Source organism: Oncorhynchus nerka, linkage group LG12 (assembly GCF_034236695.1).
Source record: "Oncorhynchus nerka isolate Pitt River linkage group LG12, Oner_Uvic_2.0, whole genome shotgun sequence".
NCBI lineage: Eukaryota > Metazoa > Chordata > Actinopteri > Salmoniformes > Salmonidae > Oncorhynchus > Oncorhynchus nerka.
The window spans coordinates 63,211,928-63,230,835 of NC_088407.1; the positions used below are offsets into that span (position 1 = coordinate 63,211,928).

The 18,908-nt window shown below is 41.5% G+C and overlaps 2 protein-coding genes across 2 annotated transcripts in view; both read left to right on the top strand.

Annotated features, from left to right (window-relative positions):
* The window catches only part of zfyve28 (zinc finger, FYVE domain containing 28), a 54,421-nt gene extending 49,995 nt beyond the window's left edge, over positions 1-4,426 (top strand). The window contains 4 exon segments of the mRNA XM_029675499.2: positions 1,344-1,454; positions 1,586-1,690; positions 1,804-1,907; positions 2,009-4,426. Coding sequence (XP_029531359.2) covers positions 1,344-1,454; positions 1,586-1,690; positions 1,804-1,907; positions 2,009-2,140 — 452 coding nt within the window. The 3' untranslated portion in view covers positions 2,141-4,426.
* Positions 4,427-5,218: 792 nt separating this feature from the next.
* Positions 5,219-18,908, top strand: part of LOC115138559 (fibroblast growth factor receptor-like 1) — a 56,941-nt gene continuing 43,251 nt past the window's right edge. Inside the window, exons 1-2 of the mRNA XM_029675503.2 lie at positions 5,219-5,556; positions 7,954-8,049. Of these exons, the coding sequence (XP_029531363.1) occupies positions 7,965-8,049 (85 nt within the window). The 5' untranslated portion in view covers positions 5,219-5,556; positions 7,954-7,964. The remainder of the gene's footprint in view (positions 5,557-7,953; positions 8,050-18,908) is intronic.

Genomic DNA, 18,908 nt, shown 5'->3' on the forward strand with positions numbered 1-18,908 from the left:
CAAATGATTTGCTGCTAGTCTTACAAGAAGCTAAAATGACTATGTAGGCTGATGACTACACATCAGCACCCACAGCCAGTGAGCTCACTGAGACTCTTCGCAAGGAGTTACAGTCAGTGTCAAAATGGGTAATGACCAAATAACTTAAATACATTCCTCTTAGACCTCAACCTCAGCTGTAGTTTGACATAAAGGGTGTGCCCATTGAAGAAGTTGAAGTCCTAGGAGTAACATTGGATAGTCCGTTATCACGGTCAAGTCATATTGACAAAGTTGCTGTGATGATGGGGAGAGGTAGGTCTGTTTATAAAACTAGTTTCTGTGTTTTTGACACACAGATCAACTAATTGTTCAGGCTCTGATCTTGTCCCATCTTGATGACTGTACGGTAATGTGGTCAGGTGCAGCAGAGAAAGACCTTGTGAAACTGCAGCGGGCTCAAAACAAAGCAGAACGCCTTGCCCTGGACTGTACACACAGAACCAACAACAACATGCATGATCGTTTTTCATGGTTGAGAAATTAACTACTACTATTGACTAGGAAACGTGTGTGTGTTGGAAATGCCTAAACACTTGTATAATCTATTTGCATACACTTCAAACAGACATCCATACTCCACCAGACACTCCACTATGGGTTTCTTCACAGTACCCAAACCAAAAACAGATGGAATGCGTCGCTCAGTTATGTATAGAGCCATGACATCGTGGAATGGTCTGTCACCAGAGGTTACTCAGTTATGTATAGAGCCATGACATCGTGGAATGATCTGTCACCAGAGGTTACTCAGTTATGTATAGAGCCATGACATCGTGGAATGATCTGCCACCAGAGGTTACTCAGTTATGTATAGAGCCATGACATTGTGGAATGCTCTGTCACCAGAGGTTACTCAGTTATGTATAGAGCCATGACATCGTGGAATGCTCTGTCACCAGAGGTTACTCAGTTATGTATAGAGCCATGACATCGTGGAATGCTCTGTCACCAGAGGTTACTCAGGCAAAAAGAAAGATAAAAAACATCTTGTATCACATCCTCTCCTCTCTCTATAGATCTAATTGAACTGTATATATGAATTGTGTGTAAATGGTATTTTTGTTGTCCCTTGTTGTCTTTCCAATATATAGTACTTTGTCATGAATTTGTGCGTTTTATGTGGACCACGGGAAGAGTAGCTGCTGCATGTGCAGTAGCTAATAGGGATCCTAATAAACTAAACTCCAAAGGTTTTACACTGTGTTCCACAATACATTAGCCTACTGGGCTTTGCTCTTATCACATGTACCACATTTGCACCACCGTTTCCTTGCATCTCACTGGTTCCTCTTGACCCCCAGGAGTTGCTGACCAACTGCAGACAAACTACGCGGCTGACCTTCGAAGCATTCTGAAGACACTGTTTGAAGTCATGGCTACCTCTGAGCAGGGGGACAATGACAAGCAGAAAGGTGGGAATCTTTATATTGACTTGCAGTAATGCCAAGGATCTTAGTGTACTTCTCCCAGTATGTTATTCTGTAATGTACTGTATACTGACAGAATGACCATGGTTGACACAGCTGTGCTCTGTGTGGTTCAGCAGGTCCAGGGCTGCGCAGCGCCATGCTGGAGGACTGTGCTCTCTGTCAGGAGACCATCTCTTCCTCTGAGCTGGCAGCCAAGGCCCGGGAGGAACAGTTCGAAGGTCAGCACCTCCCCTTTCTCCTCAAAAATCACATACACACATATGCATGCATGCACAGTGACGCATGAATAAACAAGCACCACTATTAATGTGCCTATGCTTTTCCCCTGTAGACCCCCCAGACTGGGTTCCTGATGAGGAATGTGACTCCTGCATCACCTGTAAGGCCCCCTTCACAGTCATCCGCAGAAAGCATCACTGTAGGAGCTGTGGCAAGGTAACACAAAACACCTGCACAGATCTCTTTAAGTATTGTACTACGTAAAATAAATAGGTAAACAATCAAATATACCTTGTTTGTTCTACGTGTCATTTCAGATCTTCTGCTCTCGCTGCTCCTCCCACTCAGCCCCGTTACCGCGGTACGGCCAGGTGAAGTCCGTTAGGGTGTGTACACACTGCTACATGTTCCACGTCACACCGTTCTACAGCGACAAGACTGGCATCTGACCCCTGCTGTACCAACAGACTCCCCCGCCTCCCTGCCCCCTGCCTCTACAGAAGCATATCCAGGGGATATGAGGCTATATTCAAAGTAAATCCCCAACTGCACAGAGCGACCTTAACGATCAACTTCATCACACTGCACGGCAAAGCAAGGCAAGGCTTTGAAATAGGAGGACATGGATGAGAGCGCAGAGAGATGAAATAAGGTCGGATGTGAAGGCACATAAACTATGATTATACCCTTTCTGTTTTTGAGATGCTACTGCTGCCTGAAAGGGACCCACGGCGCCTGATGCTATGCTGTCCTCCTCCCCTCTGACTCACTGATGCCTGTCTGTGGAGGCAGAGGAAGAAGAAAGAAAACAACCGACTGGAAATAGGGTTTTGTACTGGCATGTTGCAAGGCTACTCTGGACAGGTCCAGTGCTTTAGGAACAGCTTCTAGGGCTGTTTGAAGCTGAAAAGAGAGAGAAAGCCTGTGGAACATTTCTGTTTTATTGCTTGTGTATAAAAAAAAAAAGGCCTTCTGACATCATGTCCTATGCTTTAGTGGGCTTCCCACACTTGTGCCAGAGCTCTCTCAGGGCTCCGATGTTAATTTAAAGAATGTAAGTCATAATAAACATGTAAATTAAGGATAATTATGTTGATAGTGATGATAATCTCCGCACCACTGATCTCACTTGTTTGGCCAAAATGGCTCTAAAGGTTTTAATTTTAGTTTGTCATGTAATTCCTGATGCTGTAATGATGAGGAGGGGAAAGCAATCCTCACCAGGCTACCTATCAGCGAAGCAAAAAAAAAAAGAGATTTACTCCTAGAATGGTTTAGGTATAGATTCCTCCCACGGAAATGTGTGGAGTTTTCAGCAATGCTTTAAACGGCAATGAATGTGTTATATCGTTTAAAGACATGGGATTTTGATTATAGCGACCATGTCTCAAAGGACACTTAAGTTGTCTGGTCTTTTAATAACAATGTGGGCAGTGGCCATTGCTCTTTCAGTCATAACATTTCATGTTTTTAATGATTTATCTTGTTCCCTACCCACCCCAACCTTAACCTGTGTAACTCGTCAACCTCTGAGATTGATGTGGTCACATCAGTCACTCTCTCAGGCATTGGATGCCCCCTAGTGGAGAGAGACTGTAAACTCCTACCACACATCATCAGCACCAAGATTATCTGTGATTATTAGAGTCATGGAGTGCATATCACATACTAGTTAGAGGTTCATGAGGCTTGTCTCCCATCAGTTGGTTAAGGCAGCAATGTTGTTTTTTCCTTCTGTGTATATTGTTGCAAAGCACATTTATCTTAAGTCATATTTTAACTCCCAGTGGTGGCACTGATCAAATCAAATCAAAGTTTATTTGTCACGTGCGCCGAATACAACCTTACAGTGAAATGCTTACTTACAGGCTCTAACCAATAGTGCAAAAAAGGTGTTAGGTGAACAATGGTCAAGTAGCACTGATAGCACACTTATCTAGACAGGTGTCACTAGAATAGAGACACAACTCTCCGACTACACTAAGCAGGTCATTGGTGTACATTCTCATTATCTTGTTTACATACCAGCTGCTATTGCAGAAACATGTGATCTGTAGTGAAATCAGTTAGAATATGTTACAAATATAGTCTCATACCATTAAGTTGTTAAAAATGTTTTGTTACATCCTAACCTGGTTATATACATCGTCTCCATACCTCTCTGCACAATGTAGTACTGTTCCCAGTTGATAACCACTTCCTCTACTGTTACATCATCATAATCCTGCTCCCTCTAGTCATCTCTGATGCAGAGGGAACGCTTCCCCATCTGGGTTACAATGGAGAATGAGTTGGAGTTGATGTGGATAGAGGAATGGCCAATCTGACATAACTGTCTCAAACAACCATGGCTTTTTACACTTCAAGGCCACATCAGTTATATCAAATCTGCGCTGTCTTATAAGCTAATTCTCAGGCTTCATCTTGTCTAGACCACTCACTACTTATACAAGTTTTATTTTTATTGAGGAAAATATAAGAACTTTTAAGAGATTGTCATTTTAATTTTATAAAGAACAAAAGTAAATTATGTAAATGTATAAATCTATTACTCCTTTTTCTGTATAGAGGAATGATGCAGTAATTCAATGACTGGACGTCCTATTACTTCAGAGCTTGTTCTTATTTTGTAAAGGCTAGCTACATTTCAATAATAAGAGCTATGTGGAACATTGGGAAAATGTCATAATATGATTTAAATGTCATGAAAATTAAATGACTTCCTCTTTGAATAAGTGTTTATTGTCATTTATGTCTACATGTCATTGTTATTCTCTCAGGCAGGTGTGACATTTGTCAACTCGTCATTGATACATACGGTCTTGGCACTTGAGTGTAGACACCTTCAAGCAAACATGATCCAAAAGGATTTCATGGAACATTGGAACCTGCCTCTTGTGACGTTCTCAGGGCAGATACATCCCAGTCCCACTGGGTGGCAGCACCTATTCATTTGATCCCTCATTGGCTGATATCTGACTGATAGTATGCAGTTGTTTAGTATTTATTAGGATCCTTATTACTTCCTGGGGTCGAAACAGGGTGTCTTCAGTATGTTATCCATACATTAACACAACTCACCCCTAACAATTAAAATGTTTCCTTTTCATAATTCATTTTAATAAATTGATGTTATGGGCGTTGCTGAAAGTCTCTGTTTTGTTCTTCTGGAGTTAGGATAAAGTTGCCTCAATGCTGAGGTCAGTGTTGTATTTTCCCTCCTAATGGTCAAGGTCAGGAATTAGGGAGGGAAACCTTATCATAGATCTGTTACAGGGGTGACGTTCACCCCTGATTGTCAGCACTGCAATTGTTTTAAATTACTGTGAATTATTTTGACAACTTTAAATTGAGGCATATACAATTACATATTTGACTCGTGTAGGGGCTATTGGATCGTGATAGTGAGAAATAAAGAGTTAATTTTGATAGTTACCCAGTCCTTATATGTGATTGGTCCAAAATTGAGAGCTGGGATTAGACAGCGCTGCCCTGCTAAATCTCGTAGTCGATGAAGTAGAGTCTACTGTAGATACAGATGGGATACAGACTTTAAAAACGATCTAACATTTCCAGTTTGTCGAGAAGTTAATTCAGCATTTTAATGGATACCTATGTGTGATAAATGTACGCATTTGATTGTATGCTTTGTCTGATTGACAGTTTTTCCATATAGCCGATCTATGCTGAAAGGATATACAGTCATGCAGTGATCACTAATTATTGTGGTTGTTTAAGAAAGCGCAGATGAAATCGGCCACTGTCAATAAATAAATGGAGACTGCGAGGACTTGTATGAGAATGGGTAACAAGTGTTCTATAAAGAGGCTGATACGAGGTTAACTTCATTCACTGGAAACTTCAGGTATGTCATTCATAAAAAACATTGCTGTGCAAAATATGACATTTTTCACACGATTAAATGGTTGGCAATAGTTCATAGCAATATTATTTATTTAATTTACTATAAAATAAGACATGATTGGCTGTTATCTATTGGTTGCTTACCTATATAGTTGTATGGATAAAATTACTATTCAATTAATTTGCCATGATGTGTAATTTTTAGATATGGTAAAATGTTATATACAGTAATTAATTAATGCAAATGGTGACAGTTATACAATATAATACAGTTGTGTTTCAGATAAGAAATATTCATTTTTACTTGTAGTATTTGTTGAAACATAAGGGTCAGTCTGTGAGGGCAGCATAACTTGAATGAGTGTGCGCCATATTGACCACAGATACAGAGCCTTCAGAAAGTATTCATTCCCCTTGACTTTTTCCACATTTTCTTTTTCCAGACTGAATTCAAAATGGGTTAAATATATTTTTTCTCTCTCACCCATCTACACACAATACCCCATAATGGCAAAGTGACAAAAAAGTTTTGTTTGACATTTTAGCTAATTTATTAAAAATGAAATACAGAGCTATCTCATTTACATAAGTATTCACACCCTTAGGTCAATACATGTTAAATCACCTTTGGCAGCAATTACAGAGGTTTGTTTTTCTGGGTAAATCTCTAAGAGCTTTGCACACCTGGATTGTACAACATGTGCATATTATTCTTTTAAAAATTCTTCAAGCTCTGTCAAGTTCGTTGTTTAATCATTGCTAGACAGCCATTTTCAAGTCTTGCCATAGATTTCCAACATTCAATGTCTATTTGGCCTTGTATTTTCGGTTATTGCCTTGCTGAAAGGTGAATTTGTCTCCCAATGTCTGTTTGGAAAGCAGACTGAACCAGGTTTTCCTCTAGGGTTTTGCCTGTGCTTAGCACTATTCCGTTCGTTTTATCCTAAAACAAAATCCCTAGTCCATGCCGATGACAAGCATATCAATAACATGATTCAGCCACCACCATGCTTGATAATATGAAGAGTGGTACTCAGTAATGTGTTGTGTTTGGATTTGCCACAAACATAATGCTTTGTATTCAGGACATAAAGTACATTTCTTTGACACATTTTTTGCAGTTTTACTTTGGTACCTTGTTGCAAACAAGATAAATGTTTTGGAATAGTTTTTATTCTGTACAGGTTTCCTTTTCAGTCTGTCATTTAGGTTAGTATTGTGGAGTAACTTCAATGTTCTTGATCCATCTTCAGATATCCCCTATCACATCTGTTAAACTTTGTAATTGTTTTAAAGTCACCATTGGCCTCATAGTGAAATCCCTGAGCCACGGCAGCAGCTTCTCTTCCCGTGGTCCAGCGAAATTAAGGCAGTTATACATTTTTTTTAAATATTACAATACATTTCACAACAGATTTCAGGCCTTTACGCTACTATCACATATCTACAACACAAAATACGTATATGTGTGTGTGCGTGTCTCTTCACCGTCCCCGCTGTTCCATTTTTATCCGTTTTTTTTAACTTATCTGATTTTACTACTTGCATGAGTTGCTTGATGTGGAATTAGAGTTCCATGTAGTCATGGCTCTATATAGTACTGTGCGCCTCCCATTGTCTGTTCTGGACTTGGGGACAGTGAAGAGACCTCTGGTGGCATGTCTTGTGCCGTATACAACGCGGTCTGAGCTGTGTGCTAGTAGTTTAATCAGACAGCTTGGTGCTTTCAACGTGTCAACACCTCTCACAAATACAAATAGCGATGAAGTCCATCTCTCCTTTACTTTGAGCCTGGAGAGATTGACATGCATATTATTGATGTTAGGTCTCACTGTACATTTAAGGGCATGCCTGACTCTATCTGGATTATTTTGGAGAGGCTTCCATTAAAGAACACCCACCGTGTTCTGTTAGACAGGTAACTCTCGATCCACAATATAGCAGGGGATGTAAAGCAGAATATTGTGTGTAGGCCAGAGACACAAAATCTCAATTTAATCCATTTTAAATTCAGGCTGTAACACAGCAGAATGTAGAAAAAAGTCAAGGGCTGTGAATAGTTTCTCAAGGCATTGTATATATTGAATATAGATAAATATACTAACACAAAGGGTACATATGTTATTGTGTCAATCAATCACATGATTTTTAAAATGTGCATAGCTGCACTATGTGTTTTCATTTATAAGAGAAATCCCCATGCATTTCAATTCCATTATGGCAGAAACCAACAGCCATGACACATAACTGTGTCGGACTGGTTGGAGCATATATATTGTCCATATCATCTAACAAGGCAAACTGCTTTCCCTGGGGATGGATGTGAGTTCTGCTGTGTGCACTAATACAATCTGGAAGGCCTGAGTGTTTTTATATATTTTGACCGTATGTCTTTTAGATTTGGGGAACATGAAGTTGTCTTCAGTCAGAATGGGAGTCGTCAAGGTCATGTTGCTCATCTTTTTGGCCATTCTGTTGTCTGACTGTGCAAGGGGTGAGTAACATCTTTGGGATATTTATTTTATTTCTTTCTTTCTTTCTTTCTTTCTTTCTTTCTTTCTTTTGCCTACACAGTAGGGTCCAATCATTTTAGTGAAATATTAGTAGATAAATTGGTTAGTCTAAGTTAGTTTGACTGCTGTGGCTTTTTGTTTACACGGAGAAAAGCTCAGTTGGCTCTAACTTCTTTACACTAAGAAGTAAGGGGGAAAAAGTCAAACAAAAACTCTAAACAGAACCCAAAATCAACAGTGGGGAAGTAGCGAGAAAACCAACCCAACTCCCCCCTTCAGTGTGGGATCTCTTCAGTCATGGCCATACAGTATGTGTGTGTGACTGTGTGTGCATGCACCACAGCTAAACCAAACATACACATCCATCAGCTTCCCAGGGTGAAAGAACACAAATCAGTCCAGCTCTCCCAGGGTTGTTCCATCGATCAGACTGTCTCAGCATCACGTCTGTGTTTGTGTGTCTGTTTGTGTCTGTGTGTCTGTTTGTGTGTGATTCCCACAATCAGGGAGGAATAAGCCGGAAATCCGGAACCCTCCAACCAGGACTTCGGGAAAACCAGGAAAGTTGTTGAAAGTTCCCGGATTTTTGCATTCTGCATTGATTGAAATTGTTAGACAAATGCAGAATGCATTGTATAATTATGTGTATCATTTCCACAATATCACCTGTCATCAACGGCTAAAAATGTCCAGAACAGTTCAGTAGAATTTGAAAGTCAAAGAAAATAAATCATCTTTTCAATTAGAGCGCTTTGAAGCGTTCACATAGACTTTTAGTGTGTTCTCCAGCCTCTTGAAGTGGTAAACCAGGCATCCTGTTCTATGCCTCTCTCCTTATTCTCAAACTCAGTATGGCAGCAAATGGAAGTAGAACCTGCATGTGGCTAACAGAGCATTGCAATACAGGGCAGGTGCGGGCCACTGCTGGGTTCGAGGGGGGGCAGATTACATCTGGGATTACAGACAATGCCTTATTCACAGCAGGACAGGCGAGCATTCGCGATGCTGCTAAAGTGAAAGTGAACAAGACGTGGAGGCTAAATAAGATTAGACAGGCAATTATGTCTGTTTACAGATTTACACATGTCAGAGAAAGGATACAATTGCTGACTGCTGAGAGAAAAACAAGACATCCTAATCACACAGAGATTAACCAGTATATCAGCTAAAAAAAATAGTCATATCTAGTCTGCTTTTCATACTTTCTTTCTGAAAGTGATTGTAGAGGTATATACAAGTGTATTGTATCCAAGAGAGAGAAAAATTAACATGTACTATTGTCAAACATTGTATTCTCCGTTTTAAGTGGCCATGTTTTAATATACACTGAGTATTACATTTAGAACACTTGTTCTATCCATGACATAGACTGACCAGGTGATTCCAGGTGAAAGCTATGGTCTTTTATTGATGTCACCTGTTAAATCCACTTCAATCAGTGTAGATGAAGGGGAGGAGACAGGTTAAAGAAGGATTTTTAAGCCTTGAGACAATTGAGACATGGATTGTGTATGTGAGCCATTCAGAGGGTGAATGGGCAAGACAAAAGATTGTGTCTGTGAATGGGGTATGGTAGTAGGTCCAAGGCGCACCGGTTTGTTTGAAGAACTGAAACGCGGCTGGGTTTTTCATGCTCAACAGTTTGCCTTGTGTATCAAGAATGGTCCACGACCCTAAGGGCATCCAGCCAACTTGACACAACTGTGGGAAGCATTGGAGTCAACATGTGCCAACATCCCTGTAGAACCCTTTCGATACCTTGTAGAGTTCGTGCTCGACGAATTGAGGCTGTCTGAGGGAAAAGGGGAGGGGAGCGCAACTAAATATTAGGAAGGTGTTCCTAATGTTTGGTATAACCAGTGTATATTTTAGTTAGTTACATTAAATAATTTAGTCAATTTAATGAAATAATCTATTGGACTAGGATTATTAGGATTATTTAGGATTATTTTCATTGTCAAGCATGCTGCACTGCAGGGAGAAATTAAGTCTCCAGAATTTGATTGGAAAGTGGACTGGACAATCCCTTTGAGAGAATGATGTGACCACAAGCTCCCAGTTATGACACAATGTGATCCAAGTGTAACAACTTCACTGTTTGATATCCTATGAAATAAATGGTTTTGATTGGAGACATGGTTTTGTAGACAGAGTGTGTCCTGGCTGTAAAACTGTCCATATAAAAGTTAGCATCATTGATAAATGAAAATTAAATTATACAGGAGACAATCCTTTTGAGTTACGTGTGAAGATATAGTAACATATTGGAAGTGTTTAGCGGTTTTATCAGGTATTATATAATCATTTAAACCTTTGCTAAGTCCAATTTAAAGGACACAAAATGATAATGAGCTTGCTGCTGTCAGTCACCTCACCATACAATATCTGATGATTTATCCCACTACGCCAGGCAAACCTAAGACACCCCCCAACCCCTCCCCTTGTGTTCCCCCAAGCAGCTGTAGGAGGTGCTCAATGATGCGTCCCAGCAGAGCTTCAAATGTGGTGACAGGACTGGGGACCCCTGTGGTATAGTAACTGGAATGCAGCAGCCGGGACATATGGACCTGCTGTGTATTCTGCAGGCCTGCTCGGTGACAATGAGAGGATACAAGGTGTTCCTAGTACTTACCAGCATTCCCCCTCTGTCTGTTTGTCTGTCTGTCTGTCTGTCTGTCTGTCTGTCTGTCTGTCTGTCTGTCTGTCTGTCTGTCTGTCTGTCTGTCTGTCTGTCTGTCTGTCACACACACACACACACAGGAATTATCACATGGCTCTTATAGGAAACAGAATTGCAGTGACATCTATACAAATTGTGTACTTTGTTTGTAGGCGAAGCCAGTGATTTTTGATGCAGACGAGTATACTGAATCAACATGTCACAAGTAGCATATTAGCTTGACATGAGAGTTTTTAACATCAGACAAATGTTTACTCATCTATACCTCCTGAGCCATCTGAATACATTTAGAGCATACAAACTGCTCAGCAACTCTTTTGGAAAATATACATTTTATAGGAGAGTTACATCATGGTTTTATAACAAGAAAGTACTTTTGGATAAATTGTATGCCGAGGGCCTTTAAAATCACAAGGCCATTTGGCTCTCAGTCAGTTTTCCATTTCCTTTAAACATAATGAGGCTAGTTTCCCAGTAACCAAATACCCCAAAGTCCTCTTATTTTTTGTAAATATGGCCCAAGTAGTAAGAAGGTAATGACACAGTGGTGTTCTGGCACATGAGCCCAGCTGGAGAAACAGAGGGAGAGTAGACCAAGGGGAGAGTGAGAGAGTGAGAGAAGGAGTGAGAGAGAGTGAGAGAAAGAGTGAGAGAGAGTGAGTGAGTGAGTGAGTGAGTGAGTGAGTGAGTGAGTGAGTGAGTGAGTGAGTGAGTGAGTGAGTGAGTGAGTGAGTGAGTGAGTGAGTGAGTGAGTGAGTGAGTGAGTGAGTGAGTGAGTGAGAAGAGAGAGAGAGAGAGAGAGAGAGAGGGAACAAGAGAGAGAGAGAGAGAGAGAGGGAACAAGAGAGAGAAGAGAGAGAGAGAGGGAACAAGAGAGAAGAGAGAGAGAGAGAGGGAACAAGAGAGAGAAGAGAGAGAGAGAGAGGGAACGAGAGAGAGAAGAGAGAGAGAGAGAGGGAACAAGAGAGAGAGAGAGAGAGGGGGAACAAGAGAGAGAAGAGAGAGAGAGAGAGGGAACAAGAGAGAGAAGAGAGAGAGAGAGAGGGAACAAGAGAGAGAAGAGAGAGAGAGAGAGGGAACGAGAGAGAGAGAGAGGGAACAAGAGAGAGAGAGAGAGGGGGGTCTAAACAGTACTGTAAAATCTTTGCCATGTGTTTGAGTAGTCCCCTCTGAAAACACTTGATTTATAAATGACAAATAAAATCAGTGTCATCAGATTCGCCCATGAAACACCAGAACTTAAATAGAGCGGATTCAGCATAAACCCACCAACACCCACAGACCCACCCAACTCAGTGCTGTCCGACCGATTGACATGCCACCTCTGAACTCTGCGGGGTTCCCCATGCCACTTTATGACCAAACAACAACCACTGCTCGCTCGCCATACCCCTTACACATGTCTCCCTTCTCTCTCTCCAGACCCTCTCTCTGCATTTCCTCCTGTTCATGTGCTGTCATTAAAACAAGGCATGGAGCTGACCTTTACTCCCACCCACCCTCACTCAGCTCCCCAATAGCTCCTATTTACTGAGTCTGGGACTGGGTCTATTTGCAGAGAACAATGGGCAGATTATTACATGCACTGGTCCCCCTAGTCGGACATAGCAGCACTAATAAATTTTAAACACTCTTCATCCCTGTAGACTAAGTTTATTTGCAGTCTATTAGAGTGTACTGAAAACCAGGGACTCATTTTACTGAGGGGCTGCGATTTAGAGGTGCGTGAGAAGGAGTTACGAGAGGGAGCTACGCTCAGGGTTTCTTGTATAACTGTGTCTTTATTCGTATGTGTGTGTTTTATTAAGCACACAGCAATTGCTCTGTGAGAAGTTATGATAATGAGATACCCAAGGAGCAGAAATCAATTTAGAAACCCTAGAAGTATGAGTTACCAGCAGTGGTGTAAAGTACTTAAGTAAAAATACTTTTTTAATTTTTTTATTTAACTAGGCAAGTCAGTGAAGAACAAATTCTTATTTACAATGACGGCCTACCCCGGCCAATCCTGGATGACGCTGGGCCAATTGTGCGCCACCCTATGGGACTCCCAATCACGCCCGGATGTGATACAGCCTGATCCAGCCTGTGATACTTACGTTTTTTTTTGTTGGTATATGTACTTTGCTATTTATATTTTTGACAACTTTTACTTTTACTTCACCACATTCCTAAAGAAAGTCATGTACTTTTTACTCCTTACATTTTCCTTGACACCCAAAAGTACTCGTTACATTTTGAATGCTTAGCAGGACAGAAAATGCTCATTCAAACATTTATCAAGAGAACATCCCTGGTCATCCCTAACGCCTCTGATCTGGCGGACTCACTAAACACAAATGCTTAGTTTCTAAGTGGTGTCTGGGTGTTGGAGTGTGCCCATGGCTATCCGTAAATTTAAAAAACTAGAAAATTGTGCCATCTGATTCGCTTAATGTAAGGAATTTTTATTATTTGTACTTTTACTTGAGTCATTTTCTATGAAGGTATCTTTACTTTTACTCAAGTATGACAATTGGGTACTTTTTTCACCACTGGTTACCAGCTACAGCAACACTTATTCCCTCTCCAAAAGTTCCACCACTAATAGTTACTACATCAACTAGATTCAGCCGCGAGACGATATTTTGTTGAGCGGATGGTCGGGGGACCCGAACATAATTACAAATGATTTTGTCGACTGCAAATTGACCGCAAGAAGCTCAAACAGATATAATATTTGACTGAAACATAATAATTTCAAACCTTGCTTATATTTGTATACGATCACGTGTCTCTTTATTATGCATGGAAATACTTGGGAACAGATTTTTTAAATTAAAATCACAAGGACATTATGTCCTGGTATTTTACAGTATTTTATGTCCGGCATTGAAAATGGTAAAAAATATATATATATATATATATATACAGTGGGGCAAAAAAGTATTTAGTCAGCCACCAATTGTGCAAGTTCTCCCACTTAAAAATATGAGAGAGGCCTGTCATTTTCATCATAGGTACACTTCAACTATGACAGACAAAATGAGAAAAAAAATCCCCAAAATCACATTGTAGGATTTTTTATGAATTTATTTGCAAATTATGGTGGAAAATAAGTATTTGGTCACCTACAAACAAGCAAGATTTCTGGCTCTCACAGACCTGTAACTTCTTCTTTAAGATGCCCCTCTGTCCTCCACTCGTTACCTGTATTAATGGCACCTGTTTGAACTTGTTATCAGTATAAAAGACACCTGTCCACAACCTCAAACAGTCACACTCCAAACTCCAAGACCAAAGAGCTCTCAAAGGACATCAGAAACAAAATTGTAGACCTGCACCAGGCTGGGAAGACTGAATCTGCAATAGGTAAGCAGCTTGGTTTGAAGAAATCAACTGTGGGAGCAATTATTAGGAAATGGAAGACATACAATACCACTGATAATCTCCCTCGATCTGGGGCTCCACGCAAGATCTCACCCCGCGGGGTCAAAATGATCACAAGAACGGTGAGCAAAAATCCCAGAACCACATGGGGGGACCTAGTGAATGACCTGCAGAGTGCTGGGACCAAAGTAACAAAGCCTACCATCAGTAACACACTACACCGCCAGGGACTCAAATCCTGCAGTGCCAGACGTGTCCCCCTGCTTAAGCCAGTACATGTCCAGGCCCGTCTGAAGTTTGCTAGAGAGCATTTGGATGATCCAGAAGAAGATTGGGAGAATGTCATATGGTCAGACTAACCCAAAATAAAACTTTTTGGTAAAAACTCAACTCGTCGTGTTTGGAGGACAAAGAATGCTGAGTTGCATCCAAAGAACACTATACCTACTGTGAAGCATGGGGGTGGAAACATCATGCTTTGGGGCTGTCTTTCTGCAAAGGGACCAGGACGACTGATCCGTGTAAAGGAAAGAATGAATGGGGCCATGTATCGTGAGATTTTGAGTGAAAACCTCCTTCCATCAGCAAGGGATTTGAAGATGAAACGTGGCTGGGTCTTTCAGCATGACAATGATCCCAAACACACCGCCCGGGCAATGAAGGAGTGGTTTTGTAAGAAGCGTTTCAAGGTCCTGAAGTGGCCTAGCCAGTCTCCAGATCTCAACCCCATAGAAAATCTTTGGAGGGAGTTGAAAGTCCGTGTTGCCCAGCAACAGCCCAAAACATCACTGCTCTAGAGGAGATATGCATGGAGGAATGGGCCAAAATACCAGCAACAGTGTGTGAAAACCTTGTGAAGACTTACAGAAAACGTTTGACCTCTGTCATTGCCAACAAAGGGTATATAGCAAAGTATTGAGATAAACTTTTGTTATTGACCAAATACTTATTTTCCACCATCATTTGCAAATAAATTCATTAAAAATCCTACAATGTGATTTTCTGGATTTTTTCCTTCTCATTTTGTCTGTCATAGTTGAAGTGTACCTATGATGAAAATTACAGGCCTCTCTCATCTTTTTAAGTGGGAGAACTTGCACAATTGGTGGCTGACTAAATACTTTTTTGCCCCACTGTATATATAATATATGTACTTTTTTTGTTCAATTTTTTGTTCAGAAAACTTGGGGGGACAAATAATACCACCCGCAGGCCTCCAGTTGGTGAACCCTGTACTACATCATACCACTACTACTACCACTGCAACTACTGTGTCTACAATTAACAAATACAGCTGCATCTATCATTACCACCACCACACACTGCTGCCCCTGGCAAATCTATGGAAGGGAGAGGAAGTCTAGGAATGGACCTGGAAGAGGAAGGTGTCAGACTTCACCCCACAGCGAGGAGAGAATGGAAAGAGCTATACGTGGTGATGACGGAAATTGTGATAAGCAGCCATAATGGGGGTCAATTGCATTTACTTTAGTGAGCCATAATCTGCATGAGCAACAGTGCCAGCTTTGACATAGTTAATCAAATGAAATTTCTCACATGCGCCAAATACAACCAACAATGCAGTTAAGAAAAATAAGAGTTAAGAAAATATTTATTAAATGAACTAAAGTAAAAAAATAAAATAAAAAGTTACAATAAAATAACCATAATGAGGCTATATACAGGGGGTACCGGTACCGAGTCAATGTGCAGGGGTACAGGTTAGTCAAGGTAATTGAGGTAATATACATGTAGGTAGGGGTAAAGTGACTATGCATAGATATTAAACAGAGAGTAGCAGCAGCGTAAAAAAGGAGGGGGGTCAATGCAAATAGTCCTGGTAGCCATTTGATTAGCTTTTCAGCAGTCTTATGGCTTGGGGGTAGAAGCTGTTAAGAAGCCTTTTGGATCGAGACTTGGCTCTCCGGTAATCACTTGCCGTGCGGTAGCAGAGAAAACAGTCTATGACTAGGGTGGCTGGGGTCTTTGGCAATTTTTAGGGCCTTCCTCTAACACTGCCTGGTATAGAGGTCCCGGATGGCAGGAAGCTTGGCCCCAGGGATGTACAGGGCCATACGCACTACACTCTTTAGCGCCTTGCGGTCGGAAGCTGAGCTGTTGCCATACCAGGCGGTGATCCAACCAGTCGGGATGCTCTCGATGGTGCAACTGTAGACATTTTTGAGGATCTGAAGACCCATACCAAATCTTTTCAATCTCCTGCGGAGGAATAGACATTGTCGTGCCCTCTTCATGACTGTCTTGGTGTGTTTGGACCATGATAATTTGTTGGTGATGTGGACAACAAGGAACTTGAAGCTTTCATCCTACTCCACTACAGCCCAGTCGATGAGAATGGGGGTATGCTTGAGCACAGAGTCGTGGATGAACAGGGAATACAGTAGGGGAATAAGCACGCACCCCTGAGGGGCCTCCATGTTGAGCATCAGCGTGGCAGATGTGTTGTTGTCAACAATCACCACCTATGAGTGGCCCGTCAGGAAGTCCAGGATCCAGTTGCAGAGGAAGGTGTTTAGTCCCAGGGTCCATAGCATGGTGATAAGCTTTGAGGCCACTATTGTGTTGAATGCTGAGCTGTAGCCAATTAACATCCTTCTCACGTAGGTGTTCCTTTTGTCCAGGTGGGAAAGGGCAGTGTGGAGTGCAGTAGAGATTGCGTCATCTGTGGATCAGTTGGGGCTGTATGAGAATTGGAGTGGGTCTCAAATCAAATCCAATTGTATTGGTCACATACACGTGATTAGCAGATGCGATTGCGGTAATAGTAATATCTAACAAATTACACAACATATACCCAATACACACAAATCTAAGTAGGAATGAAGACTATATACATATATGGACGAGCGATGTCAGAGCGGAATGAACTAAGATACAGTAGAATAGTATAGAATACAGTATATATATATGAGATGAGTAATGCAAGACATGTAAACATTATTAAGTGACTAGTGTTCCATTACTTAAAGTGGCCAGTGATTTCTAGTCTACGCCTATAGGCTTTAGCCTCTAATGTGCTAGTGATGGCTGTTTAACAGTCTGATGGCCTTGAGATAGAAGCTGTTTTTCAGTCTTTCGGTCCCAGCTTTGATGCACCAGTACTGACCTCGCCTTTTGGATGATAGCGGAGTTAACAGGCAGTGGCTCGGGTGGTTGATGTCCTTGATGATCTTTTTGGACTTCCTGTGACATCGGGTGCTGTAGGTGTCCTGGAGGGTGGGTAGTTTGCCACCGGTAATGCGTTGGGCAGACCGCATCATCCTCTGGAGAGCCTTGCAGTTGCGGATGGTGCGGTTGCCGTACCAGGCGGTGATACAGTCTGACAGAATGCTTTCAATTGTGCATCTGTAAATGTTTGTGAGGGTTTTAGGTGACAAGCCACATTTCTTCAGCTTCCTGAGGTTGAAGAGGCTTAGTTGCACCTTCTTCATCACACCATCTGTGTGGGTGGTCCATTTCAGTTAGTCAGTGATGTGTACGTCAATAACTTGAAGCTTTCCACCTTCTCCACTGAACCCTCTGCTTCTGATCCTGAAGTCAACGATCATCTCCTGTCATGCCCTGATCTGTTTCACCTGTTCCTGTGATTGTCTCCACCCCCTCCAGGTGTCGCTTATTTTCCCTAGTGTATTTATCCCTGTGTTTCCTGTCTCTCTGTGCCAGTTCGTCTTGTATGTTCAGCCAAGTCAACCAGCGTGTTTTTCCCGTACTCCTTTTCTATTTTCTTGTTATAGTCCTCCCGGTTCTAACCCCTGCCTGACTCTGGACTTCTTTCCCCCTGCCTGATCATCCTGCCTACCCTGACCTTGATTCTGCCTGCCCTTCGGTACCTATTGGACTCTGATCTGGTTTTTACCTTTTTGCCTGTCCCTTTGGATTAATAAATATTGTAAGACTCCAACCATCTGCCTCCTGTCTCTGCATCGTCTTGCCTTGTGCCTTGATAAGCTCCTTTGTTTTGTTGACGTTGAGTGAGAGGTTGTTTTCCAGACACCACACTCCCAGAGCCCTCACCTCCTCTCTGTTGGGTGTCTCGTCATCGTTGGTAATCAATCCTACTACTGTTGTGTCGTCTGCAACCTTGATGATTAAGTTGGAGGCGTGCTTGGCCACACAGTTGTCGTGACGTTGTATTAGTGAATATGTTGCTCATTGAATGATTAAAAGTTTCTAATTGCGTGATTAACTGAATCAAGCAATTATTAACTCATTAACTTGGGACACCATGGGAAAATACGTTTTTATTGAGTTTCTATTTCCCAAATGAACTCTAAGAATATCAGAATATCGATTTTACAACAGCTGCTAATTAATCAGTTACCTCTACAATCTCGTTCTGAACGTCGTATAATCCGTGAATCTGCACGGGCCCAAGTCTCACCAATGAGTTCGTACCACACCAATCTTAGTTGAATATTTAGTTACTAGAAAGCTAAAATTATGATGAAAGATACACATACACAAAAACACATTCTAGGCTATTGATTAGAACTTAGTATAACGGGCCAACACACTATGGTGCGTGTTACCCAAAATGGGGATTTAAAAGAGAGAGAAAAAGAGAATGTACACGAGAGAAATATAAATTTGGGTGAATTTGTCAGCTATGCTTATTCTAACCCTAGCCTTGCCCCAAACTGCCGCTCTTATGGGTCAGAATATAATGATGTAATTATGTGGGGAAGGTCTCCGGGGAATCTCCGCTTGGACCGTTCAGGCTGCTCAATGACGCACTTCTCCGGTGCACCTCTCTGGTCGGCCTCACCATTT